The 27,806-nt window shown below is 42.0% G+C and overlaps 2 protein-coding genes across 6 annotated transcripts in view; one reads left to right on the forward strand and one right to left on the reverse strand.

Annotated features, from left to right (window-relative positions):
- Positions 1-4,925, forward strand: part of SFI1 (SFI1 centrin binding protein) — a 32,862-nt gene extending 27,937 nt beyond the window's left edge. The window contains exon 32 of the mRNA XM_032198834.1: positions 4,817-4,925. The gene's annotated coding sequence lies outside the window, so the exon portion shown is untranslated. The remainder of the gene's footprint in view (positions 1-4,816) is intronic.
- PISD (phosphatidylserine decarboxylase) lies at positions 238-27,522 on the reverse strand. Of its 5 annotated transcripts, none has more exons than XM_032198839.1 (8): positions 27,470-27,522; positions 25,065-25,159; positions 19,573-19,748; positions 6,166-6,402; positions 5,879-6,017; positions 4,831-4,977; positions 3,300-3,460; positions 238-2,984 (listed from the first exon to the last, which is right to left on the reverse strand). In XM_032198839.1, exons 1-8 carry the CDS (start codon positions 27,517-27,519, stop codon positions 2,760-2,762), a joined length of 1,230 nt encoding a protein of 409 aa, XP_032054730.1. In that variant the 5' UTR covers positions 27,520-27,522; the 3' UTR covers positions 238-2,759. The 5 variants fall into 5 exon arrangements, with proteins under 5 accessions (XP_032054730.1, XP_032054728.1, XP_032054727.1 ...); XM_032198837.1 differs by lacking the exons at positions 25,065-25,159; positions 27,470-27,522 and adding exons at positions 8,397-8,562; positions 10,429-10,832 and having other exon boundaries at positions 19,573-19,625; XM_032198836.1 differs by lacking the exons at positions 19,573-19,748; positions 25,065-25,159; positions 27,470-27,522 and adding exons at positions 8,397-8,562; positions 10,429-10,832; positions 15,073-15,112.
- Positions 27,523-27,806: the final 284 nt, after the last annotated feature.

The following is a 27,806-nucleotide window of genomic DNA, read 5'->3' on the forward strand; positions in this document are numbered from 1 at the left end:
ATGTCTTCAGTTCTTGCCCCTTTCATAATAGGGGGGTATGGAAGAGATGTATACATTCTCTTAGTCCACTTATGGTATTTTTATTTTATAAATTCATTTAAATACTCTTGCTTGTTTTATTTTGACCATAGCTGGTTTAAAAAAAAAAAACAAACAAAACAAACAAATCAGAAGCTAAACATACCTCATGCTGCACTCACAATACCTAGTTTAGGTTACCCTGACATTTCAGAAAGATAAGCAACACAGATAAGACTCTTTATTTCAAAATGTTTGCAATTAAATGAGTTAATGTCATTAAGTCATACACTTTGACATACAAAAATACCGTGCTACTGATACAGTTGAAGAATTCAATGGATTCTCCATGCAGGAGAAATTCACAGCATTATCAGTACCCTCTATGAACTTTGCTTCCAGCTCCAGAGCAATTGCTGACCACTGCACAAGTAATGTTTGTTAATCAGCTAGCTCTGCACAGTATTAAGACCTTCACAAAACCAGCTACTTGCATTGCTGAATCCTCTCCCACTTCTTAGACTTAGGTTACCAGATGTTTGCTTTAATACATCCTCCATTACTGAGTAACAGTAACCTTCAGATCCTGCAGATGATGCTGAGTAGCAAGAAATTAAAGCTTAAAGTTGCTTTGGCTACATCTGGATGCCATAGGCCCCAGTGGAGAAGGGAGAAGAGATTATCTCTTCTCTCATCCACTGGAACTAAGTTGTTGTCTGCTATAAACATGTCTTTGAAGTTGAGGCTAGTCACAGTTGAATCCTCTGTGGCTGATGTTTGCCTTAGTATTTCTTACTCTCGGTGGTTTAAAAGTGCACGATCCTAGAAACCTATATCTGTTAATATACTGCTGCAGGAGTAAACTTGCTACTGCCAAGAATTTTAATAAGATAGGTGGCAAACAGCCACTTCAAGCTTTCAAACTCCTCCCCATGTTAAGTGAGGAAACATTGACTCTCAGAGCCAAATGAATTTTCTCCTGCTTGTCACCTGAACAGCCACCATCATCTTAGAGTCATGGCTGGACTACGTTGCTACATACAGTTCATCATCCTTTCATTCCTGATGACAAGCTAAGCATACAGGACTTGGCAAACTGGACATTTGTACAATAAAATTATATTCTATTTTCTGCAGTGCATACAAAGAAGGTAAGTTTTTTCTTAAAGAAGTCACAGCTGATCAAAGCCTACTATCTCCTTGAAGTAGAAGAAAAAACACCCAAGGCTCAAGCAAGAAAGTAGTATGAGAAATCTTTCAGAGATCAAAAAGGCAAGTTTTATAAGCATGTCCACTCCCACAAGCACTGGACAGCAATGTCAACTCAAAATGTTTGAGCGGCTGGACTTGAAACAGTTTATTTTCTAAAAATAATTGATACATTGCTTTAAAACAGAGTTCTTCTTCTTTACTTTGGCACCAAGGTCAGGGCTTTTGGTGCCATGCTCAAGAGATCCAAGGTGTTTTGTTAACTCTTCTTGATGTTAAGTTACCATGAGTCTCTGAAGTTCTGCTGTAGGATGAAGCTCCAGCATAAAGCTTTCAGGCCCCTGCACAGTCCTAGCAAAATTAGTCTGAGGGCAGAAGTCAGAGCAGGTGTGGCTTTTTATATTTTAGATAAGACAAAATAGGTGCCAGTGCATTATAGGATGGCCAAGTTGGCACCTGGGAGGCAACCTGAGATTGCTTCCAAGAGCTGCTCTTTTTAATGTACTGTCAGTATGTATGGTATTGCACTCCATGCGTTAAAATTGGTCCTGAAGTATCTGAAACTGTCCTATAAATAGAGGAACTATTCTTCAATAATTTAATGACAAAGCAACACTGAAGATACACAGCATCACATGAGAAACATCCTCTGTGTCTTCCAACCCTTAATTCAAGAGGTGAACTCTCTCTTAAATAAAAACGATCTTTAAGGCCTGGAATAGCAAAATAAAAGCATGGATTAGGAACAGGACATATGGACCTGTCTGCTAATATTAAAAAAAATCCACTATCACCAGTTTCATTGTATGGAATGTAGACACAGTGGTTCCAGGTTTAAAATGCAGTGCAAAGTCCATTTTTCAAGGGATGTTGTTAAGTAAAAGAATTAAAGTTGTTTAATGTTAGGAAATAAATTGGATTTATAACTTACTTTTCTGATGCAGTCTGTGCATTTTGCTTAGTTTGGACTGTGAAGCCATAATAGTCCATTTAGCTGGACTAGTTAATGGCTCTCCATGTGTTTTATACAAGGACTTCAGAGAAGTGTTTTAGAATAAAGATGAGAATATATTTGTTACTCAAGGTCTGAAAAAGAAATACAGCAGATCTAAGGTCTGACTCACCTTCTTAATGTCCCTTTAAATAAACCTAATCTCTACTTCTACCCTTCCCCATTGCACCTGCATGGTCTAGGAAGGCTAAAAAGGGAGTTTTAAGCTCTGTGAACATAGATATCCTGTGGCACATTGAGGGGGAGAACATCAGACTACAGGCACAGGGTAGGACAGAAACCTCCATAGTCAAGATCTTTAAAGGCAGCTGTACCTGATACATACATGTTCATTCAATTCTCTTTCTGCATTCAGCAGCGATAGGTAAATATAGGCCAAATACTCTCAAAGTTGAACATAGCAATGACATCTTCCATTTTCCTCACCCAGGTCCTGCTGAGTGATATACACTTGTTAAGTGAAACTCTGTGATGTGATAAAAGTCCCTTTGTATATAAAACCTTCTTGCTGCGAGAGTTTCTATAGAGAGCCGAGGGCTTCTCCAAAGCGGATTTTCTGTCCAGCTTTGAGGTGGAATTTGAAGTCCTTAGGTGCCTCAAAGATGAGTACAATAGTAGAACCTAGATTAAATTCCCCTAAATGTTCTCCTTTCCTCATGGGTATTCCCTCCTTGTTGTTGTTGGATACGAAGCTGAAGTCATTGTAGGAACCTTTTGAATAAAAGGGACTGTTGGTATGCAGATCCTGTACAGACAAGGAAGAAACTGTTAGTTGAGGATTTCAGTACTCTATATTCATCAGCACAACTGCAGATTCTGGTTATCCAGGCATTTTCAGTGCAGGACCTTACCATTCAAAAAGTGCAATAGTAATATTTAAAAAAAAAAAGTTGATACTGCACGATTCCCTGAGAATCAATCTTAAAACATATCATCAGCATGGAACATCAACGGCTGTGAAACATCTTAATTTCAGGCTCACAAGATTATTATTTTTCCATTCTGCTTCACAAACCTCAAACATCAAAACCAGAAAGCTGTCTACTATTGTTTTACTCACCTGGTCAAAGTAGATGCGGATAGAGCCCACATTTGTTGCCCCTACAGCCGTTAAAGAGAAGAAGCCATGTTTCCAGTCACCCGTAAGGACAACCCGTTCGTTGTGGCAGAACAGTTCCTTGATCCAGCGAGCAACTCCAGGATTCACAGACATCAGAGAGCCTACAATAGCAAGAAAACATTCAAACTCAATTGTCTGTCTTGTAGCAGTATTGTAATGTTATCTGAATGGTATTTTCAGTATAACTGTAGATGATCCAGTAAGCAATTCTGTCACGTATTTGTGGGAAGAGAGAAATTCAGGTACAGCAATTAAAAAACAAGGCTATAGTGAAAATAAAAGGGTTGCAGAAAGATCAACATTGCTCAGGAATGGCTCATATGATTTTATATTTCTCCTAGCAAAGTCACTAGGAAACCAAAGACCATTCTTATCCTTTGCTACAGGGCTCGAATACAATCTGGAGCACTACTGACAGTTTTCCCTATTAGAGAAAAAAGGGGTTAAATTTTCATAACCAGAAACTGTTCTTTTCAGGCTGACCTGTTCCCTCTGCTCCCTGGCTTTCACTTATTCCCTTCTACAGCTTTCACTTTGACTGTTTCCAAACAGTGAAGGCCTGCCTTTAAAGTAAGGAGCAAAAGCTGCACTTAAGAGTCCCTTTCAAAATACCTGCCATTGTTGAGGCTTATTCCCGCATCAGGCATACCTACTTCTCTGTTACCAAAAGGAGGTGAAGGGACTCAGTATCTGATGTTATTCCTCTACCAAAGATCTAGCCAACTTCATCTCAGTTTCATCTATTCACAAATGATGACTACTGCTAATTGTCATCTGATAAAGAGAGATCAGAGTCAGGACCTTAAGAACTAGTCCGTAGTCTCAGCCCTAACAGGCAGAACTGAAAGAAGCCTTCAAGTAACCACTTAAGATACATCTAACATGTCACATTAAAGGTTACAGGCTACTAAAATGAAGCCAAATGACTTCTTACAGCTTAGGAATGTGTTTTCACTGGTTAACTATCCAGTGCCTGAGAGCAGGCCCTTCCAGTTCTCTTTGGTAACTGCACAAAAGTAGTTACTAAAACTGCAGAAGAAAGCCTTTTAGCTACCTAGAACTGACCAGGAAATACTATTAACATCAATCAGTTGAAAAATAAAAGTTATTACAGAAAGATTTTCAAAGCTCAGGAATAGAGGTCATATTTAAGGCTACTGTTTACTCTAACTTGCAGAACTATATTTCAGATGCAAACTGAACTTTTTTTTTCTTTTTTCTGGGAACAAGTCAGGTCAGCCTCCATCGACAATTATTTGAAGGAAGTAGGACAGCCTGAATAGAATATTACTTCTTTCACCATTCACATATGATTTGTTCTGTTAAACTATATTACCTATTCATAAACACATATGACAAATCACTATGCTCCCATTATCCATTAGGTACAAGTGTTCTGCTAGCAGGTCTCATTCAGCAGTGGCCTACAGCATTACTTCCATCCCTTTATTTTCTAGGAACAGAAACCAACCTGGAAAATGACGTCGGTGTGACACCTTCCAGTCAGTGGGCGAGTGGAAGCAGTGGTAGTCCCCTGGTGCAAGGTAGATTACACAGTGATAGAGCTCATTCCCCTCCTTTGTGACTAGCTGTTGCTGAAAGGAGTTACCAGGTGAGGCTGCAAAGAAACCATGGAAAAAATGGGGTTAAAGATACTCTATGGCCATTATTTACCATAGCTGAGCACTCTACATTAGAAACTGTGCTAATAACACGACTAAAAGCAGTCTACATAGTTCAGTAAGACTAGAAAAAGATACCCTTAAGCCCAGGAATCCATTATTTCAAAGTATTCTTTTCTCTTTAAAACAAAGGAAGCCTGTACTCTTTCAATCATTTTGGATATTCATTTGGTTTGGAGTTTACTTTTCCCTAAATAGAGCAGCAGAAACTGAAATCCACTTAACACCAAATTTTTCTTAAAGCTACCCTTTTGAGAACAGAATTTGTGAAAAGGTCATAGGTTTATTAAACAAAATAGTTGCATTTGTGCTCATGTTGAAAATAACTGTTTGCAGAACCTGGTCTTTCTATTCCCCCCTCCAGTTTAGCAAAATATGTTTCTCTCATCAAAGCTCAAAGCCTTGAGCCTTGCTCAAGACGCAGCAGAAGTGGTGACAACACAAGTCAATGGAGTATAGTGCTCGTGCACAAAACGTGTTACAGAACAGCTTGTACGATCTTTGCTAACCAGGTGCTCAGGCACATTTCAGTCTGTTAGCAGGAAAGCTGTAGCATTGTTACAGCGGCAGACCTTGGAATCAGTTGTAATTGTTAATATAACCAGATACAAAGTAACTAAGCAGTCTAACTGGATGAATCAGAACAAAACAGACAGTATAATGCTACCCATGCACAAACAGAACTATAACAGTGACATGTTTATCCCCAAATAGAACAAAAATGAGAACTGCTTTTGTTCCAGGAAATGTGAGGGGGGGGGGAAAAAGTATTTTTTCTTCATCTCTGAGAACACTGTAATAGACTGAGCAGAACAGGTGCAACTGATCAAAACTTACCCTCCCTAAAATGCAAGTCCTCTGTGCTGATGCGAGGTCCCAAGAAAGATTCCAGTGAATAAGTAACCCCTTTTACTTGCTCCACTTCACAGTTCTTTACTTGTCCAAAGTTAAGGATCTTTCCATCAGAGGGACTGATCTACAGAAAAGAAGAAAAAAAAAATGAAATGCATTAGGAATTCATGCATTCCTCATCCTTCCATCCATCAGAGCAGGCAGACATGTTTCTCTGGTGGAAGCAGGGAAGCTGGTAGCGTAGTGTTAAGCCTTCATTTCCCTTCACTCACCACACTGTGCAAACAGCAGACTGGCCGTGCTTGTGGTTTCAGCTTCCTGCGAAAGAATTCACTGAGGTTTCTATAGTGATGCAGATCTTCAACAGCTGCCTCCTTCATGTTCACTCCGAATGTCCAAATGTACAGGCTGTAAACAGGCTTCCGAAGCCATGTAGGCAGCTCCACCTGGTTCAGGCGACCCCATGCTCGTGAGAGCAGTCGAGTTGGTACCGATTTGTACAGAGCAACCTGAAGAAAGAATTAACAGGATGTCCTTCAGTTCTTCCCATTGATGGTTTTCTCTCACTTCTTCACATAAAACAAAAAGGATCAAGCTGTTCTGCTAAACACTTCCTTAGCACACGTGAAGTAGCTTTTAAGTCAGCAAAAAATCAACATCGCACTTACATCCTCACTCCCTGCACTGTGATGAGAGCAAATAAGGGATAGGATAAAATTTACTATAACCTTATGTTGAAGCCAGAAATTTTATTCCCTAGCAGGCAGAAGCTTGTGATTCAAATTACTGGAGACTGCCCAATGTGAGGCTTACAGAAAAATACATGTGCTAGTAGAATACTTATCAGAAGAGCATAACATTACCAATATTCCTCTGTGAACCACAAAATGAAAACTGAGAGAAAAATAATTTTTCAGTATTTGATAACACAATTCTCAGATATATCTACTAATGAAGGTATTTTCTGCAACCCAGTATCTCTAATGATACTTGTATAATTGAAGAAAAATACCCAACCCATGTGTATGCTCCTAACCTGATATAAACTTTTGCCAGCCTTACTCATTCTTTTGCAACAATGGGAGTTGCTAATTGCAAGAATAAAGTTTATTCCAGCAAAAATATTCTTCCCTTTGGACTTAAATCAAAGCATATGTTTTAGTAACGAGAATAAACAAATGAAACAATGTTGGTAAGAGTTATATATAATACTGATGTAATTGGACAGAGGACAGCTTTTTCCTGTTGGTAATTCCAGCAGGTAGCATTTCTGAGGTCTGTGGTACTTAGCATCAGCCCAAAAGCTTGCATGATCATGTGGGAGGCAGCAGTGGAACTGAACCTTCGGCGATCAGTTCTGAATAAGTAGTAATCTGCTGAATCTAGTACAATTCAGCTACATTTAACTTCCAAGCTCTTTATATATGTTTCTCTTTTTTCCTTAGCAAGGCTCATCATTTATTTTCAGTGTTAATCATATCCTTCATTGTTAGGTCTTGCAGAATATAGCTATAAACACAAACAAGCGCATGCTGCCTGAAAGCTCGTCCATCCTATCAAACACAGTGAATTAAGATTTTACTCAGAAATCACCATCCTGCATTAACATACAGTGATATTTCAGGAAGAAATGATCAACCTAATCTTAATTCAGATAAAAACTTCTAAATCAACAGTGCCTTTGGTTATAATCGGAAGTACTGAAGAAAAAATGCTTTGCCATTTTATTTGACGTGCCACATACAGTGTTAATTTCTAAAATCAGTTTTGCACAGTTTTCCACAAAAACACTGAGAATATACAGGTACAATTGTAATGTCACAAAAACTGTCAATATTTGCTAGTAGCCCTCCTCTTGAAAAGCATCTGGTTTTCAAGTTGGCGGGATCAAACAGAACAGCTACTTAAAGGAAATAATCTTGAGAACTGCGATTCTGTTACAGTTTTCAATCAAAACGTTAATGTGGTTGTTGCATTCTGCAATCATATGATAGTTAAAGAGAATATCCACTCACACGATTTCCTACACACTACGCAATAGTGTCAGAGCGGAGATTTGTATTAATCTATCATTTGGACAGGCTGGACTGAATGCTTGAAGAACTTGAGGAACAAACCCTCTCTTTACAAAAGAGGCAAGAGACCATTTCAGTGTGGCCAGGAAAGGGAACTGGACAAGCGGTTTGGTCTGTCTTATCTTAGCCCTGACAGTTTGAGGTGACTGAATAAACTAAAATATTTCTGTAATTTTTTCAGGGTAAACCTTGGCCATTAGAGAATAAAAATTCTCCACTACCAAAAAATTACTTATCCGTGAAGCAATTAGACATAAAAATTATAAACAGTAAAAAATAAAGGGAAACGTGAATTGCACCTCTCTGCTTTCATGCTAGTGATCATCAGCCTGTTCTATATTAAATATCTTTCCACCCAGCTGCTGCCAGTGCCTTTCAGTATCATACAGCTAACATACATGAAGCAGAAGAGATCTGCTCACACTTACCCTGCTCACAGGCCTCCATCCCACTCTGGTCAAGGGCTTAAGAGCACCGAAAGGCAGAAGGTAATAGAGAATAGTCAGAGGCCAAGAACGGAGTTTCAGAGCAGGCCTAGACATACAGCTTAGCTGGCCCAACCTTCGCCTCAGGGCCAGCTGGGGAAATTGCAACCTGAAAGATTACATACACAACATAAGAGGGTCAGCCATCTCAGCCTCAGAACTGCCAGCTTCTGATAGCTGGGGATGATTTAATCCTGCTCATCCTTAAGTGAAGATCAATTCTGCAAGTCCTTACTCCTTTATTTTGGCAAGTTCTTCCCCTTCCCAAAATAGAAAACCGGCTTACCTCAAAAACAAACCCAACCAACAATATCCTTCATCCAACTAACAACACAACACGATAGTTTACAATGCAAATAACAGAGAGCAAAGGTTTTTCTTCTAAAATGTCAGATTACATCCGCAGAAAATGTTGCTTCTGACTGTTCTGGATCTTAGATAGTCGAAGCGGACAGCAAACAGTACCCTGAAAGCCAGGACTCTTGTGATGCTGGGACATTAAATCCCAGAACTTTATGGATGAGCAACATTAAGGAACGAGCAGATACTCTGATTAAAGAAGTCCTTGAAATCTAAGCAATCGACTTCCCTCGGAGGGTTTGTTGTGTTGAAGACATCTTGACTGGACTGTATCTTAGGTTGTATTTTGTAACACAAAAAATACTGGAGTCAAATTTACACGGACCTGTTGGCCATTAACTGACTTCAAGAAACAAGCACTTGGGAAACAACAGGAGTGGCACTCCTGTGTTAATTAATACAATGCTTAAGTAACTGATTCCAAAAGACATCTTTCCAGGTCTTAAATCTTTTACTGGGTACCCTTGGCGCTGAACACAGAACATGTGGAACAAAGCTGATATTGCTAGTGCTGCAAGATTATCTAGTCTCTGTAGCCCAATCATTCCTTTGCCTCATTACAAAAAAACATCAGTGCAGTTGTTTATGTGGATGTCCTGACTGAAAGCAAACTCATTTTGTACAAATGGCTGTAGGCAGTATTTGAACTTGTAACTCTCCAAGGGGAAAAAAAAAACCTGTTCCTCTTATTAGCAGAGGTAATCATGTGTCTCAGTTCAGATCCTTGTAGGAGATCTGCATGAGAGGCTCTCCAGGACCCCACTGCCTACCTGAGGGCAAAATATTCAAGTCTTCTGAGAAACTAAAAGGGAAATTTTCTTGCCAACACATTCTTTTCAAAAGTTGAATCAGAATTAAAAAACCACACAGCCAGGTACAACTGTCACCACTTTGGGATACAAGATAGTGCTTTTGGCTCAGGGATTCTCCCTGCAGCAAACACAACTTTTTTCTCCCCAAAAAATTAATATGTAAAAAACAAAGAATTACCTACGCATCGCAATGCAAGAAGGAAAAAAACCAAAAACAATGAACACCTAAGGAGATGAAGTGCTGTCTCAGCAGAGGTAAAGCCGGCTTTCTCAGCAGGAGGTGGGGCTGACTCAACATGGGAATAGGAAGGGGCACTTCATGTTCTTCCTCCCGTCCTCGCCACCCGTGAGCCCGCGGTCTGCTCGAGGGCTGGCAGGGCCAGACCCGTGTTGGCAGCACCACGCCGAGGTGCCGCTCCCCCTGCCGCTGCTCTCCCCCCCTTCACTGCAGTCGCTCCTGGACCAATCCCGGCAGAGCTGCATCCTGGCAGCTCGCTCCAGAGCCCTCAGGCTTCGCACTGCCCTGGCCTGGTTTCAGAGCAGTCCCTTCGCTATTTTTTCTGTTCTCCTACTGATGGAGAACAGGGTAAAGGAAAAGAAAAAACCTCTCCTCGTTCCCCTTGTCATATAACAGCATGCCCTTCTCTGCCAATGCAATGCATAAGGAGCTTTATAGTAATTAGGCCAAACAAAAGCTTTGCAGATGGCTGTCGCTCCTTCTGCCCAGAAACCTTCCCGTCCTCCCTCCCCTTGTTTCTCCGTTCAGTCACCATTCTCGCAAAGCAGAAAACACCGAACAGTACCTGAAACGAGTTCTCCTATTTGGTGTACCCCCGGCAGAGCCAGCCGGGCCTGGACTGTCCAGTTGTGAGTGCTGGTCCCCGGCACAGCTGCTGCTGCCGCCGTTCCCTGAACGCAGCCTCCGGACATGAATTTTAACTTTGTGGAGGTTGTAGCACGAGGGCGGAGGGTTAGATAAAGCTTTATAGCATCTCACCATTTCCCTGTATGCAGATCTGGTCCCTGCAGGGTGTTTGACTGACACATCGCCAAGGTGATGGTTGGTTGCAAGGCTCAGTCTTTTTTCCTCTACCTCTCCTTTCTTTGCTTGCTCCGGCACAGGAGGGAGGACACGACGTCACAGTTTCTAATTCCCCCGCTGGTCTCCCTCTGTTTCCCACTTGAATCTCTGCTACGAGGCTTGCAGCTATTGCAAACAAACAGGCATTGTGTCATATTTCAACATCCTGCTACAAAGACGACTCTGCACAAGACAAAAACAAGCTCTCCATATAAGCAGTCCTTGTTTCTCCCTAGTCCTGGTCGCCATCGAAACTCAGTTCTCTGAAGAACTCCCTGCAGTCTCAGGCTGCTGAGCACCGATGCACCAGTCAGACGAGCAGCCAGCCGGCCTCACACAGCTAACCCCAGAGCCAGTCTGAATCTGAGGCTGGGAGGAGGAGTGGGGCGGAGAAGAGGAGGAGATAATTCCCAGCTTCAATTCTGCAGTGCAGCAGCTGCAGCTTAGGCAGTTCCAGACTACTGGGCACCAAAAATCCTTTCCTGCTCTTAATGTCCAGCTTGGGAAGCAAACAGAGAGGAAAGGAACATCTTCCCATTTCACGAACTCGTGCCAGACACCAACATCCATCTCCTGGAACCTCTTTCCATCTCAAAAGACTCACTTAGGGAACAGGTAAAGGACATTCTTCTACTAACAGACAGATACTTAGTGAATCAAATAAGCCAGCTCTAGGGCCAGCTTGTGAATGAGTTATGAAAGAAATGTTAACATGTTTTTTATGTGCCTGTCTTACCATCACAGTTTTTACGTCCGGTAGAACTAAAATGCAAAACATGTGGAAAGGAAGTTATTTTGTTGCTGTCGTCGTTTGTTTTGTTTGATAAAGACAAAGGGCTACAGTATTTCTACCTCAGCAATCTGAACAAGCAGAAAAATTTCCCTCTTTGACCCTGCAGACTGCATCTCAAACCTATCTGCACCTCCTCTTGTCTGGATTTGGACTGGTAAAGCAGATTGAAACAGGACCCCTGGTTTAGAAAGGGGAAGTGAGCTAGCTACATCTCACCTCAAGATTAAACCAAATACCTAGAATAGTTTAGAGGCTAACTTTGTAGTGGCTATCAATTTCTCTCTCTTTTTTTTTTCTTCCTGTTAAAGACTGGGTTAAAAAAAGAAACATATATATATTGTTATATCCTTCTTTCCAAAGTTCTCTAAACACAGTGAAAGCTCTATGCCTTAGAGAGTAGATCAAAAAGAACACTGGTGCTCTGATGTAAGGGAAAGGGATATATTTTATTAGGGATAAGGCAGGAGAAATGGGAGGGACAGCATGAAAATCTAGAAATAACTAGCTAAAGGCTTCCCACCCAGGCCTTGAAAGGAAAATATTCCAACACAAATCACGTATTATGACTGGCCTTCAACTCTAAATATTACAGATATTCCCAAGAAACACCTCTGGAATGCCTGTATGAAAGTATTTGTTTTCAAAAAGAAAACAGTTACATCATATCCTAAATCACAGGAAGTTCCAAAGCCTGTGTTTATTCTGTTGTTCAAGCTGAATTTTAACAACTGCATTTATAAACAACAACAACAACAAAAACAGTTAATTGGAAGATGGCAAATTTAAGATCAGTTGAATGTACTCAAAAACATACTCCTTCCTCCCCAAGCCCTGCATCAGCTTTTTTGTTTTCATTTTGAAAATACTATTCAATCTTTCTCTGGCTGGCACCAGAAAAACACCTACACTCAAAAAAAAGCCATACGTACAGTAAAATGATGCGAGCAGTTACCCAAAATCCCCCATCAAAATTCAAAGAAAGGCAACAAGGAGCACAGGAATGTTGGGAATAACCACCAATAAAAAAATATTAATAGAAGAAGAGGAAAAATCAACAATGCTTTTTCAAAAGGCATTTCATAAGATCTGACTAAAATCATTTTCATGCGGAGCATGAATCTTCACAAAACCGTGAAGCGAGATATTTTGTTTGGCACTGGTGAGGCCAGGCAGGAGCAGGCAGACAGCCCCTTGTCTAAGCAGCTCATGCGTCCTGGCTGTGCCCTGCTCCCCCTTCCACCTCCACCGTAACTGCCTCTTTTAGCTGTGCATGGCTTTGCAGAAGGCCAACAGCACAAAAACCACCTTACCTACATTGTATAGGTTTCTCTCAAGGACTAGGGAGGTAAATCCATGAGCTCTTTCAGTAGAAGTTCAGTTTCATCCTCCCAAATGCTTTCAAGGAATTATATTCTAGATTGAGCAAGCCTGATTCTGTGAAAGCGTGGAACAAGTTCTACATCTCATCTGCTCCCTAAAAATGAACGGACACTGAAGTGTTCTCCTGCCCAGTGCAATGGGGACTACCACCCTTCAGTTCAAATCAAAACAAGCACAGTGTGGTTCAAAAGAGATTCCTCTCCAGGATGGGGCAAATATTGGCATTATAAGGTTTTTCATCCACTTATTCAAAAAACTCAGTTCAGAGGAGTATGACAACCTATGTTTCTCTTACGTTCTGTTCTACTGACCTCATTACATGCACCGAGATGCAAATCTGAGAGTCCTGCTTAAGTGCTGACTTACATGGCAAGTTGCCATTCTTACTGCAGCTGTCTCAGCAGCAATTTACAATTCCTCCAGTGTGAGGAGGCTGAAATGAAAAACACACCCTGAGTTTACCTGCTTTTCACGGGGAAAGGAACAAGAACTGGTAGAGGGGCTCACACAGTAGCTTCAAAACGGCTGGACTTCATGGGATCCAGGCAATGCCACAAAACCTGTGTTACTAGCTTGGAAAAGAATCTTAGGATTGCTGGTTTCTAGGAGCTTGGACACCTGTGCCACGCTCTCTCACCTGCCTGAACTCATCCAGAATGCATCTTAAGTAAATAAAAGAAGCGGTGACCATGAGGTACAAATCCCTGGAGAATTATTATCTAATAGTGAACTGCTAATCTGCCAGCTATGCAACACCATTGTGCTCTGTCAGCTCAAATAAGCATCAAATCTAGTGACCCTGTTTAATTACTTGTCTTCTCATTACTGCCTCAAGCCTTACCCTCAAGTTTTTATAAACAGCAAGCAAAGGCAGTTGCAAGGAACATTAACATGCAACTGTACTTCAAACCTGCGGTCTCAGTTTTGAATCCTAAGCATGAATCATTAGGCTTGGAATGCACCCGTCGGAGGGCTCGAGCCCTCTGGTCACACTTTCTACATTTGGTAACAGAACTGCCGTTTAAAAAAATGCACTGTGGACATCCCAGCAAGTTCACTGCAAAGCCACTCCCAGCACTGCATTCTGCCTAACTGCCAGCAAAAGCAAGGTCTTGCTGTCAAGGGAGAGGTACGCAGTGACACAGCAGGGTTTGTTAACGGTTCCACTCCTTCCCCAGCTCTCTGCTTAGTTTCAGACACAGCTCCCAGCCGCTCCTCTGGACTCAGCCCAGCGAGAGGAGCGCAAGGTGCTGCACACCCAGCCGGGAGCCGCTGAACTCTGTGCCTGTGACACAGCCGCCTGCTTTCCTGCTGCCGGAGGAGCCCAGAAGCAGGCTTCGAGCTCGCCCCAGCCACGTGATTTTTGAGTAGTGCGCTCACTTCTTCCAGTTTGCCTGGGGATGAGTTGGCCGAGGGTGCTGCGCTCCGTGGAGGTGCTGGGTAACGGGATGCACCCTGCTCTGCTTTGCCCATCTTTCGCTTCTGAAATTCTCTGCTTTAAAAAATGTCTTTCCAATGGCTTTTCAGTATTTCTTAATTTATTAAGAAAAAACTTTTGATTGTTCCTACTTTTTTTTTTTACACTGCAGTTCTAGTTACATCCTATAAATGGAAGGGGAAAAGAGCGATATACTAAGCTATAAGGCAGGCTTGGTTTTTGTTGTTGTTATTCTGAACTTAAAGCCGTGCAAAAAAAAAAAAAAAATCTGTTAAATAGCCTCAAAGCGCTCTTCTCTGAAACAGGAAAAAAGCGGTATTTACTTTTGTAGCGAGATGAAAAACCACAGCAGCACAAAGCCTGCCACAGCCGGGCCCCCTGCCGCCCCTTTCCGCGGGGACATCTCGCACCCCGCGTCCCGAAGCCCCCCGGAGCCGCTCCCAGCCCCAACCCCGGCCCCGGCCCCACCTGCCGCCGAGCCTCTGCCCTCGCAGCCGGCTCGAGCCGGGCGCCTTTGTCCCTCCTCGCCTCCGGGCTTACACACGAAGGGCTCCAGACTTGGCAACGCCGCCCCCCAAACTTCCGTACCGCCGAGCGGCTGCCCCGTGCCCCTCGCAGCCCTGCCCGGCAGCAGCAGCACCTCGGGCCCGAGCCGCCTGCCCTCCTCCCGGCCCCTCCGCCCTCCCGAGGCAGCTCCGGACACGCGAACAAAGCCGGCCCCGGGCTGGCGGCTCTCCCGGCCGGCTCCCACCTACCTCCCGGCTCGGCTCAGCACGGCTCGGCTGGGCTGGGCGCTCCCCGCCTTAAGGAAGCGGCACGGCCCCGCCTCGCCCCCAGGCAGCGGCGCGCCGAAGCGGCCGCCTTCCCGCAGCCCCGGGAGGAGGAGGAGGAGCCAGGGCAGGAGAAACGAAGAGGAAGAGAAAGCCGAGGGGCCCCGAACGCGGCCACGACGTCGTCTGGCCGCCCCGGGACAAGGCACGGTGTCAGGGAGCAAGGCACGGCACCCGGCCCCCCAACACTTCCCTCCTTGGGGCCGCCCCTGAAGGCGACACGCGGTTTCAAGGAGATGCACTGCTCTCAGAGCGCTCCCGAAACACTCAGAACTTGTCCCGTAATCCCAGCAGGATGCTCAGGAAGCCGTGTGAGACAGGGCAGGCATGGATTCAAAAATCCATCCCACCGGTCGGATAGAAAAACATAATTTTACTCAGCTAAGTTTTCCGGAGAGCAGAGAAAAAACACACACACACACCACCACACCCTCCTCCTGATGTTGAAATATCGCCCCCCTTTCACGTTTCTACCCATCTTCATCATGGCCATCTGGCAGCTCTACAACAAATACTTGGTAATCACATGTTTTCTCAAATACAATTTAAAACATCAGAACATGGGAAGAATGAAGAATAAGAAAACAACTCACCACCCATTGCCTTTCACTCTTCCAAAACAGAACAAGTTGGATACAAAAGAGAAAAAGTCTTTTTTCATTATTAGTTCTTTCCTAATCTGGATACACACCTTTCAACTTCACACTGAATGTCTCCTCTGGGCCAAGAAAAGCGCTTTCTGTATTGTACTGCCAAAATATCCTATATCCCATTACACAACTACCAGGAGTTTCTAACATCAATAGGAAAAATTGGGTTCTTATTACCTTTGAGAATCAAGATCTTAAATCTATACTCAAGCACTTCCTCACTGTATCAAGCCATTTTTAATGTGTGTTATCTGTCATCTGACTTACCGGATGCCACTAAGGGAACCGAACTGTAAAAGGTTGACAGTGTTTTTGCTTGTGCTGTCATTCCAACAAGAGAGACCCTTCCACAAACCCAGTATTTTACGTCACTTTATCAGACCAGAACAAACTATGAAAGCAAGGGACAGCTACAGGAAATTCATCTTTCCAGAAAGAAGCTCTGGTCACTCTGTTCATCCTAACTCACACTTTGGCCAAGGTTTCCCTGAATAATTCAGCCACCCTATAGCAACACTGCCCCCTGCCTAAGGGAAAATATGCAAGAGACCTTAATTAGCATATGTATGGCATGCTATATGCATGGAGATCCCGGACAGGAAATGTTCTGTGAGAGCAAGGATTTGAAGCAATAAGCTTCCATCTGATAAATGGATACCTGTCTCCCTCCAAGCCCTCTGCTTTACCTCATCTAATTAAATGAAAGCTGATCCTCACTGGTATTCACAGTAAGAGACACACTAAGGCGTTAATCAGCTCAAGCTATTAGCAACATAATGTCTCTAAGAAAATTATGGGAAGAAAAGGTCTGTGCTAAAGAAACAACCGTTCTATTTTTCCCTGTGGAAAAACTGAAGAGATGCTTGGTTTAAAACAAATTTATTTTTTGTACTCTTTTATTAAGTTAGAAGAAACAAAACCATATAGGAATATACTCTTTAATTCAATCAGAAACTATTCACACTTCTGTAGCGATACCTGCTGTGTACGTCTGCAACAGGAAGACATTCCCTGCCTGTGTAACAATGATGATTACCTATTTCACATCTGTCTTTTGCTCAGAAGCAAGGAAATCTGCCTTCCACGCAGCGTGTCAGGTGGAAGGTGCTGTATTCTCCCATCAACACGAGGTTGGGACGGGGGAGCTGAATGTTCACAGCAGCAAGATCACCTACAGCAATTTCTTGTTCTGTACCACTTTCAAAGCCCTGTCAATCACACTTGGTGTCTTTTTACCTATGCAAAGTCTCATACCTCTGCTCTAAAAACAAGACAACGCCTCTCTTCTCCCCACTCTTAAGTGTGCTTCTGCGGATGCAATAATGGAAAAAAAAGAATAATGGAAAGTGATAGCTCAGCAAAAAAAACCCCTCCACTTTCCAAAGAAGAACAATGTAGGTCTTATTTTTCTTGAATTCTTCATTGTTTAGAATACTTCTTTCAATGTCTGAACAGTTTCTTTTTCCTCTTAACTGTCAAGCTTCCTTTCCCTCCCACAGAAGCAGTCAGCAAAACCTAAGCATATCAGGAATGACCAGGAAAATTTGTTAGTGTCTCCCACTAGTATCTGCTGCATTTGGAGTCCTTATTGATTTGAAATGCTTTGTGTGATTTCTTTGGAGCCTCTTCATCAAAAGCAATACTCGCAGCTTCACCAAATAACCACCAGTAATAACAAGCCAGCACAGCAGCATAACGAGAGAAAGCAAATTTAATAAAGGATTTTTTTTTTTTTAATTATCATTCTTTCTTTTAGGTATAAAATTGAATTTGTTTTCAAGTATCACAACTGAATTGACAGTGCCTTTTAAAATAAGTACTCCATGGCTACTTAGCAATTTCTTCTTTAATCAAAACATAAAACCTGTTTGAGACACAGGACAAGAATATACAGAAGACAGATTTACAGACAAATTCCTCAGGAACTATGAGCCTAAGCTGTTAGCATCTGGCCTGTCTGGATCATATCTGATTTGGGTCACTAGTGAAAATGAATTCAAGAATTCCAGCCTTGTCCCCTAAAGGCACGTGGCCAAAAGCACTCAGAAACTTGCAGTGTGCTTAGGAATGCAAAGAAAGGGGATGCTAAAGGTCATACTGAAGCATCTCCTACACAATCCTACAGTCCTAGAATTTTTAACTCTTTGCCTTCAGAAATGGCACTGACACACTCACCTCACTGTTTGGAATATCAGATGTACTTTAAACTCTGCCTAACATAGTGTTGTACAATATCTCCTTAATAGTTTGATGGAGATATAGCAGTTACATCAAGTTATGAAATATTTCTTTCTTCACTGCTGCAGTGGCTATTTGATGTACGAATCTGATATAAACACTGAAATTCCACAAAAAGAAATTCGAAACTTCTTGGAATCCAGAAAAAGGCAAAAATTTCTCAGGATCAGCAAGTGTCATTAAAGGTCTAGGTGTTAACTAATGAAAAAAAGGTCTTGCTACATAGTCACAAAGAAAACAGTTAAATTTTTAATTAAGTATTAATTTGGTCTCAGCTTTCTTGTAAAGTAAATACGGCATGAAGGCACATAGGAAGTAAGCAAAGTGCCAAAAGTAGCACAGATTGAGCAGTCAGTGAGAAGATTAAAAACCCCACAAATACAGCACACGCTGTACCCTTAGCTAAAACTACTAGGACATACTCAGCACTAAATGTTTTTTGAATCCTATTATATGTAGTTTCAGTCTTGTCGATTTTGATTTCTGCGTTTCATTCTGTAAATTATAAAATGTGCTTAATTCGCTACCTTGCAATTCAAGGTGAGAAAGTAAGACAATGCACTGCACTAAACAGAGCCAACAGCTCCTGCAGAGTTGCTGCAGACGCACACCTGATGCTCTCTCAGGAGCGCAGGTGGGCAGTAGGTTGAAGACCAGTCTGCAGCATGCCTTGGCAGTGAGAAAGGCCAACAGCATATAGCAGCAGAAGCCACAGGAAGGTCATTCCCTTTTACTTTGTACATGTTAAACCACATTTTGAATACTGGATCCAGTTTGTTTTTTTTTAGAATTGAGAACGATGCTGATAGACTTGAGCATGTCCAGTAAAGGCCACCAGGACGGTCAGAGGGTTGCAGTGCATGGCTTGTGAGGACAGCCTATGGACTTGTTCAGCCTGGAGAAGGCTTAGGAGGGACCTAGCAGCAGCCTTTCAGCATCTAAGAGAAGTTTGAGAAGATGGAACCAGCTCTTTACTAAGGGAGATGGAGAGACAAGAGCTTATTGGAAGGTTCCAACTGGATAAAAGGAAAGTATTTTTCATTATGAGGATACTTAAGCATTGGAACAGGCTGCCCAGAGAGGCTAGGGAATCTCTGTCCCTGGAAATTTTCAATACCCAAGTGGACAAAGCCACGAGTAACTTGCTTTGAATTCAGGATCAGCCCTACTTTAAGCAGGACATTAGACTACTTGACTTCCATTCTGAACGATTCAGTACTTACCAAGCTCCTTTTTTCTTTCCAAAATACATTCACCTGATTAACTACCTCCTGTAATTCTGATTTGAGGTGTTTTTTAAAAAAAAAAAAAAAAAAAAAAAAAAAAAGCACTGGCCATACTTAAGGATGGAGGAGATGGCAGTAGTTCCCAATTTATTATTATATCGACTGTAGCAGAAATGATATATATGTAATAGACAGAGACTTTAATTCCATGAAATGCATCAGCTACAGAGAACAAACCACACATTTCCTTGCTGGAAAGGGAGAAAGAGCTTTGCATCAAACATAAGAAACACTTGTCACAAGTCTCTTACCTCCCACTCGCTCGCAAGCTTCACAGGCAGCTCTATGCCCTTCTTTTCTAGCTGTTCCACCTTGTAATCCTCGTATTTTCTGTACCCTGCATATCCCCCACCTGTAGCCACCAGAACATGGAAGGGGCGCAGGCGGAAGGCTTGTCCTACCGGAGCAGTATGAAACTTCTTCCTGTCTGTAACAAAGAAAAGCAGATTTTAAGGAAAGAGAACAATTACACTGTTTAAAAAGCAAACAAAACTAACACGTGCAGCAAGGGACGTCAGCTTAGATGATGTAAATGTCATCAGAAATCTATGACACAGAAGGTATTTATAAACAGTCCTAAGTGCTCCAGTTACTGCAGCTTACCAAGTTACTGAAGTTCAGCTGATTAGCACGAACTGGTCAGTGTTTTTAACTTCTTGCCCTCTCTCCCTGCATCTCTCCAACATTCTTCCCAAAAAGTGTATCAAATGAGCTGCCTGAAAGCGCCAGGAGCTATGATTCAGTTCTCATGACTTCACTTCAGGATTTCTATCAAACTTCCCAGCTATGAGATTTTCTGTGTTGTTACCATATGGAAAACTCAGTGACCAGGGAACACAGCACTGTAGAGCCTCTTGCTTCTCAGTCATTAGAGCTTTCATTATAGATAGCCACACGATTTGGGAACTCCCCAACTGGAAGAGGGAAGGAAATGACCATCTGCTTTAGTGTAGGTTTGGTAAACAGGATAATAGGCACATTCTGCTATAATACATGGAAAAAGTGACATCTAGTATTACATCTATTCTGAGGTTATTACCGAGAACTACAAAGCTCCTCTTGCATAATCCAAGCCTTACGCCGTTGTGTGAGACATGTAGGCTCGACAGTCACTAAGCAACAGCCATCACAGGAGGGGGAAAGCATTTCCCTTCCCAAATCCTCACAGTTCTCCAGGCATAATGGGCTAAGCAAATTCTCCTGTCCATGTTAGTCTGAAGGTTCCCAGCAATGAGCACAAGTCACTGCCAGACAGTGAAAAAGCTGCCCAAAGGAATTCATTCTCAGACACTGCTTGGTGTCATTTCCACAACAATCCTTAATGTGGATGAGCAGGAAGCAAAAACAATGGCCTATATCTTGTTCCATCAAAGTCAGGCTTAGGGCTTGACTCTGAAAGAACAAATTAACAACTGAAAAAAAATAATCAGTAACACCAGCTCTATTTCTAGGCATGCATAGAGACAAAGCACAGATCAGGTGCATTCATCTGTTTTGGATCTATGATGCTGCAAGAACATGCCCAATTCTTAATCGTGTTTTGTTTTACCAAAATATTTTTGCTCACTTCTTTTCTACATACGTGATTTAAAACATTGTTTGAATTATAGGTCTGAAAATACATCATAATATGAAAACAGTTTTATTCTTACTAAAAAAAAAAAAAAGCATATATTTGAAAAAACAAAACAAGGCCGCAACTACAGTTAATTAGATTCTAGAAAACATTCTGTCCTGAAGAAAACGCTCAATAAAGGACATGGATTGGGTAGAGCACCTAGGCAAAAGTCTTTCTTCATAGACATTTAAGTTTGCAAAGACTACAACCTTTCAACTTTGGTCTGCCTAGACAGCTGCATCACCATTTCAACAGAAATATCTGTACAAAGACCAATGATGCTCTTTAGCCCTAAAGCCTTTAATTGCCGTCCCACCACATCTTGGGTTCTAAGTAGGCAAAGCTGCTCAGCAATTTCACCACAGCTAGCAAACAGAAAAACCCCTTGGCAGAAGCAGCTTTTTCTGGTTTGTATCCAGAGGCTGTTTCCACTTCAGGAGCCTCTGCTGATAGACCTATGTGAACATTTCTCTTCCTCTGCTAGAGACCATTTGGTGTTTCACAAGCCACAGTAAACAATGTACTTTGCTGATGAAAGATTTGAAGAGCTGTTTGTTCCCATCTCCAGCATTAACAAAAAGTGCTTCCATGATCGCTATCCAAATCAGCATTGGCAAAGACATTCAACATGTCATTGTTAAACTTATTATTTTTATTATTTCCCCCCCCCCCCCCCACAATAAAGTAAAATCCCCTACCTTTCACGTATAAATGAAATTCACACAAGTTTACAAATTCCAAGACAAAAAGATTTACTTGCCGACTCTGGCAACAATACCATATTCAGGCAGTTGCTGTTTAGAAGTTTCAGCTGAACATCATGTTCTCTAACAGTACTAGCATCTCAGCAGCTATCTGACAAGCAGCAAGAGAATGCAAGGAAAGTTCAGGTCTTGGCAAATCAGCCAACAGAAACAAGTTCAGGACAGGAGGAAAAAGTTTAGGACTTAACATACCATTAACTTACCTTTCTATGCTTCAAACCATCCCTAAGTCTGAACTCCTTTCAGATAAGGGTAACCTGTTTTAGATTTCTTTTTACCATTGAGTATATTCAGCAAACCAGAATAAAAATAAAGTATAAGGTTCCTTCTATGGAATGAATAAAGACTCATTTCCTCAGAAACATTAAAAAACACAGGATGATAAAGCAAACCATATAGTCAGAGGCATGTTCTAGTCTACACTACCAGATTCAATTATATAAATACTGTTTTGTTACAACTAAGAATTCCTTCTAGGAAAAGATTAAATTCCTTCAATGAGGCCATTATAAGGGGTAGAAATAAAGAAGAGTTACCTTTTCCTAATGACATCATCTGCAAGGCACCTAGTTTTAAATCCAGAGGCATCCTAGGCATCCTAGTTTTAAATTTCCAGAATCTGGAAATATGTACGAATTAGAAAATGGTTGGCTAGAAAGTTAATTTTGATTTTTTTTTTTTTAAAGAAATTAACTTTAAAAGACCCTTTCTTTCATGTGAGCAACGATTTTGCATTATGCATTTCAGCTCTTTTTTTTCCCCTGCAAGATCTAACTTGGATTTCTAGACCAAAAAAAAGCTGCCATTTCCATTAAGCTGTGTAAGCACATTTTTCAATAATGAAGTATCCACAAATGGTAAAACAGACAAAGGGTTTGGACAGGCATGTTGACTCAAAGAAGTGGCTATAGAAAACAAGATCAATACCCGAGCTGGCAAAGAAACAAAACCTGAAGGTAATATGCAGTTGTTACATTACCATGACAACACACAGGCTACAGTTTACAAACAAATTGTTGGTAAAAAATAAATAAATAAATAAATAAATAAATATTTGCTCTTCACAGCCTTGTCCAGCTACAGTAATTCCAAGCATAAGCACCTAATTTTAATCAGGCTTTAAGCATTTAATGTAATCCTACTTCAATTTCCTGATTTATTAAAATTACAAGTACAGATAAAAATATTAAAGGATATTTAGGCATTTTCTTTCTTCCATGCCCATTAAACTGCTGGAGCCTGATTTCCATAGACATCTCAAGGTGCATTACACCACAAAGAGGGTAACACAGCTGAACAGCTTTCAGCAAATTCCCACCTTGTACATGCTGTTGCTTTCTTATTAACCATTACAGATTAAGTTTGATGCCTCCCTTCAGAGTCAGTCATTTCATGGTCTAACATTATTTCTCTGCATTTCATGTTGATAACAGATGCCATTTTAGCTGTCAAGCTCATTTCATGACTATGCTGTTGCAAAGATCCCTCAGCCAGCACCCATGCAGATGCCTTCGCATCCCCTACTGACACCGCCCTGCAAGAGATAGACACGGTGCCCGGCTTGGCACTCGGCTGTGCAATCCTGCTAGAAAAACTCTAAAACAACAGAGCTCATGGAAATGTTGCAGGACACGGTAAGCAATTAAATTGACATTAAAAAGTTTCTAAATGAGGGTGATTGATAGAACATAGGTATGTGAAGTACAGAAAATACTGGCTCAGTCCAACTATTAAAGCTTTTTTTTTTTTTTTTTAATATATGTAAAAACACTGTACTAACATTAATCTCTCCACTAAACTGTATTGTGTCTTAAAAACACATTTTTCAGCTGTGGACTCCTCACAAAACTAAGTAATCTGCAGAAGGTAATTAAGAAAAATAAACCTGTGGTCAATTGGTTTTAATTTGCTATGATCATCTTCACTAGGAAAATTTTAAACATTCAGAAAAGTTTCAGACCTGCAGGTAATGAGGTTCCATCATATACGCTCTTCCTCAAGACCTCCTTCCTCTAGCACATTATCAGCATTGCTTTAAGCACTCAGATCATGGGCTGATTATATTTGGGTTACAAAATATTCTACTTCCCTCCAGGTGTTGAAACTAGTGACTATAGGAAAGCATGAAGTCACTCATTTTCCATACAGCTGGCATGATGAAGCAAAGAAATTGACACTAATGTTACATGATTAAGCTCTAGTTTATTTTATGTTAAGAGCTGTACAAAAATGCCTAAGAGGGAAAAGTTGTTTCATTAGTGAGCCAGTATGAAAATAATACAAGATGAATTTTATGAAATTCAAATTTTATTTACACACAAGGAGGCACATAACACAGGATGCAGAGCTGCCTGACTATTGCAATGCTTGCACGTGTTAATTAAATAGCAAACTTCGCAAAAAACATTACCAAGACAACAGAAACAGATCCCAATATAAATATATACATTTCCCTTAGGGAAAAAAAAGAGGGGGGGAAGCTGCCATTCTCTTTAACATCTTTGCTTCTCTTCTGCTAGCCCTGTTCGACAGGTTTCTTCAGAAGTGATCGTTGCAATGAAAAGGATGAGTGCTAAAGTATCAAAGAAGCTTAAAAAAAGCAAATACACTAAAAAAGGGGATACACTAAAAGAGACCGTTAGGGCAGCTGGTGTCACAATGACAAAGCAATTTCTTGATAAAAAACACACACAGGAATTACGCAGTATAAGAATGATCAAAGATAATGGGGGGAGGGGAGGGGATATACCACAAATGGAAAATACACAACTCCATGGCTATTAAGCTCCAACATTGGTATTACTAATTTGGGGGCTGACAGTCCTCCAAATTCCAGTTTTAGCCAAGTACTGCTCTGGATTATGACAACATCTAAACTGCTGCCTAAATTTGCTTCTCTGCAAGGTTCTTCATATCTATAAAATCAATGTGGAACAGATGGCACTTCTAAAGAAGGGAGAAGCTTTCAACCATAGCTAAGGAATATTTGTCAAAAATATTCCTCTTTGTTAAAGCAAATGATTTCTGTATTTTTTTAAATTTATTATATTGTTACAACATTTGCTACCCAAGTATTCCAAAATAGTTGAGAAATAATGAATAATACCTCATAAAGGAATCCTATGGAATAGATAAACATTCTTTCTTTACTGTCTGTAAAACAAACTACCAAAAGATATAAAGCACCATTTGCAAGCATGTGTCCATGGAAATTTGGTGAATCAAGTAATTCTCTGACTCTGGACTTGCATTCCATCTGTTTTAACCTCAAGAACTTCATACTCACTATTACATGAGCAGAATTTGCCCAATTCTGAGTAACCCCATTTTTAACACTGGGTTAGATGAAGGATGCACTTACCACTGAAAAATGTCCTAGAAGGTGGCTGCTTCCACAGGACTCGAGTTCTAATGCACAGGTTCTCATGTATGAGGAAGTTACAGCTAGTCAGCAAACTGTGAAATAACACACAAGGAACAGTTGGTCAAGTACAGACGTTTTACAATGCAAACGTAAACAGAGTATTCAGAAGCTGAACAACAAAGAGGGAAAAGCTCTCAAGTATTATAAAGTTGCTACCAAACCCTATTCCCTCCTTCAGAAGTACATCCTCACCTCCATGAGAAATCCAACCGTTTCTGCAGATACCTCATTGTTTAGTGCTGCATCTACTTGATGCTTCGTATTCCTGTATTTCCATTTTTCTACCAGAACACTGATATGTGTTTTTTTAACTTAATCCTATCATAATGGTGATGGCTCTTCTGAGTACTGTGTTTGCTGATCTTAGCAATAGCGCTTTTTGGGCAACTGGTTATGATGTCATGTACCATATCTTGGGCTGCTTGGAGTTCTAATATATTTGTTAGTGACTACAACTTGGGTCTTTAAAAGAGCAAGCTAATATTGTCTAATGTCATCTTCTGTTTTATGTACTGTCCTAGCCTACATGATCAACAATCTATTTGTTATTAAAAAAAAAAAAGACTAAAATTGGTGAGAGCTACTGCTCTCTAGATATGCTTCCAGTCTAATAAAAACCAATTTTATCCAACAGCATGCAAACAACTACTTTAAGCTCAATAAGTGACTTGTGTTTTGCTGAAGAAAACAAGAATGTTTAAAACATTTCTCTACTTGCAGGGAAGGTACACGGCACAAGCATCAACATTGTCTTCTGCAACAATAAGGCTGACAAGTATTTAACACCATCCAAAGGTAATACTTATAATGGACAAAGGTGAGTTCAGTCACGCTGATCAAACCACACTCCCTTTGTAGTAGTGGTGAAATTTTGGAATAATCCCAAATGCTAAACGATCTCACTCTACCTCCACTGGTATGCTACACAGGTGTCATTTAGGAACTTCCAAATGAACAGCAACTATTTTAAGAGACAATCATAAATTGGGTTCATGCATCTCCTTCCTCACCACAATGGTGAAAAGGGGGAGAACACAGAAGAGTCATGGATTCCGAGAAGTAATTTAGATTATTAGACCAACTGGTATAGCTGGAAAAGTAAGTGACTGCCAGGCACTCATTCTGGAGATGTAAATGTGACAATTGGGATGTCTTCATTTGGCACTCAGACCTTTCATCTGCTCTTGATCAGATACATGCTGAGTACAAAATTACTTCATTAGCTTAAAAGCTACTGCATCATTAAGATGATTCAGTTTCAGGAAGTGATTATGATTCTCCCAGATTTTTAAGAATGAATTTCAGATGGCTACTGAGTCACATACAGACTTTCTCTCTTTAGTTATGAAAAGAGTTATAAATAGTATATTTGTTGTCCAGAAGTCACATAAGGATGGCAGAGGGTACTTGCTATCAATGTTTTAGTGTACTCCTCAAGGATAACTATCTATAATTTTAAGTTTTCCCCATAACGCAACGTTAGTAGTATTTCACCCTATGCTGCAGCTTCTTAAAACCATTACTTTAACCCAAATACAACAGCACAGTCCTTCCCAAAATACAGATTCCTGTAACCAGGTGCCAAACATGCCACACGGCTGCATCATCTCCCAGGACATTATTTCCTTACAAACCCAGAGGCGTCCCATGCTGCCGCAGAACCTGTATGTTTTACACAGCAGCATGATGCAACTTGAACGTGAATAACCAAGTCGCCTGACCCAGGCTACACTAATTTGCTGTAATACAGGGCCTGCTCTCCAGCATATTCCAACACCTGGGAGAGAAGGAGCAGCTGCCTGACAGCAAGCTAGGAGCCTGCGGGCTGCAAATAATGGAGTCACAAAACTACACAAAGCTAATCCAGGTAGCACTGGACTTAAATTCACCAGAAAGCTTGCAGAGCAATAAAAAACGGGGGGTAAAAATATGAAAACCAGCCCCAGCCTGCAACACCAGCGTGTCCCGAGACGTGCTGACAGCTCGGGGCCGGGCACCCCGGGCTCAGGGCAGGGGCAGCCGCCGGGCCCCGCTCTCTCCCCGGGGCCGGTTTCGGTGCCCAGCAGGAGGCCAGAGCATGGAGGCAGAGCAACGGAGGCTGTCGGGGGGAAGGCCGGCCAAGGAGCCTGCAAGCCGAGAGCTCCGAAACCGGGAGGCACGGGCGCGCAGCTCCGCTCTGCTCCTGCCAAGCCTGCCTCTGCCTCCTCCTCCTCGGCAGCCCGGAGCCCCCTCGCAACGGCAGCGAACGGGCAGCCCCCTCCCGTTCACGCCTCCAGCGTCCCGGCTGTCAGCAGCTGCTTCAGCTTCATCCCCGGCCCCTCTGTGCCGTGCCGTGCCCGTACCTGCTCCGCTGCAGCGCGGCCGCGCCGCGCCGTGCCAAGGCCGCCGCCATCTTCTCGCGCCGCCGCCGCGTCCTCTGCGGCGTCCCGGGCGGGAGGGAGGGAGGGAGGGAGGCGGGAAGGACGGGGCGGGGCTGAGGCGGGAGCGTGAGGGGAGCGGGCTCTGCCCTGAGGGGACGGCGGGGGCGGGTACAAGGCTGGTCCCTCAGGGGAAGGGGGCTTGGGGACAAGGCTGGTCCCTGAAGGGAAATGTGGGGATGATAAGGATGTTCCCCAAGGGGAGGCACGGCTTGGGCGTGGGGCTGTGCCAGGGGGAGCTGAGCGTGAGGCTCTGGGGGCT

The sequence above is a fragment of the Aythya fuligula genome, chromosome 17 (genome assembly GCF_009819795.1).
Source record: "Aythya fuligula isolate bAytFul2 chromosome 17, bAytFul2.pri, whole genome shotgun sequence".
NCBI classification, from domain to species: Eukaryota; Metazoa; Chordata; class Aves; order Anseriformes; family Anatidae; genus Aythya; species Aythya fuligula.

Excerpts from the sequence above, each read along its gene's own strand:
- PISD (XM_032198837.1), bottom strand. The coding sequence starts at position 10,625 with ATGGTGAGATGCTATAAAGCTTTATCTAACCCTCCGCCCTCGTGCTAC. Across the intron at positions 8,563-10,428 it reads AATAGGAGAACTCGTTTCAG|GTTGCAATTTCCCCAGCTGG; the intron begins GTACTGTTCGGT and ends GTAATCTTTCAG. Across the intron at positions 4,978-5,878 it reads GGACTTGCATTTTAGGGAGG|CCTCACCTGGTAACTCCTTT; the intron begins GTAAGTTTTGAT and ends GTTTCTTTGCAG.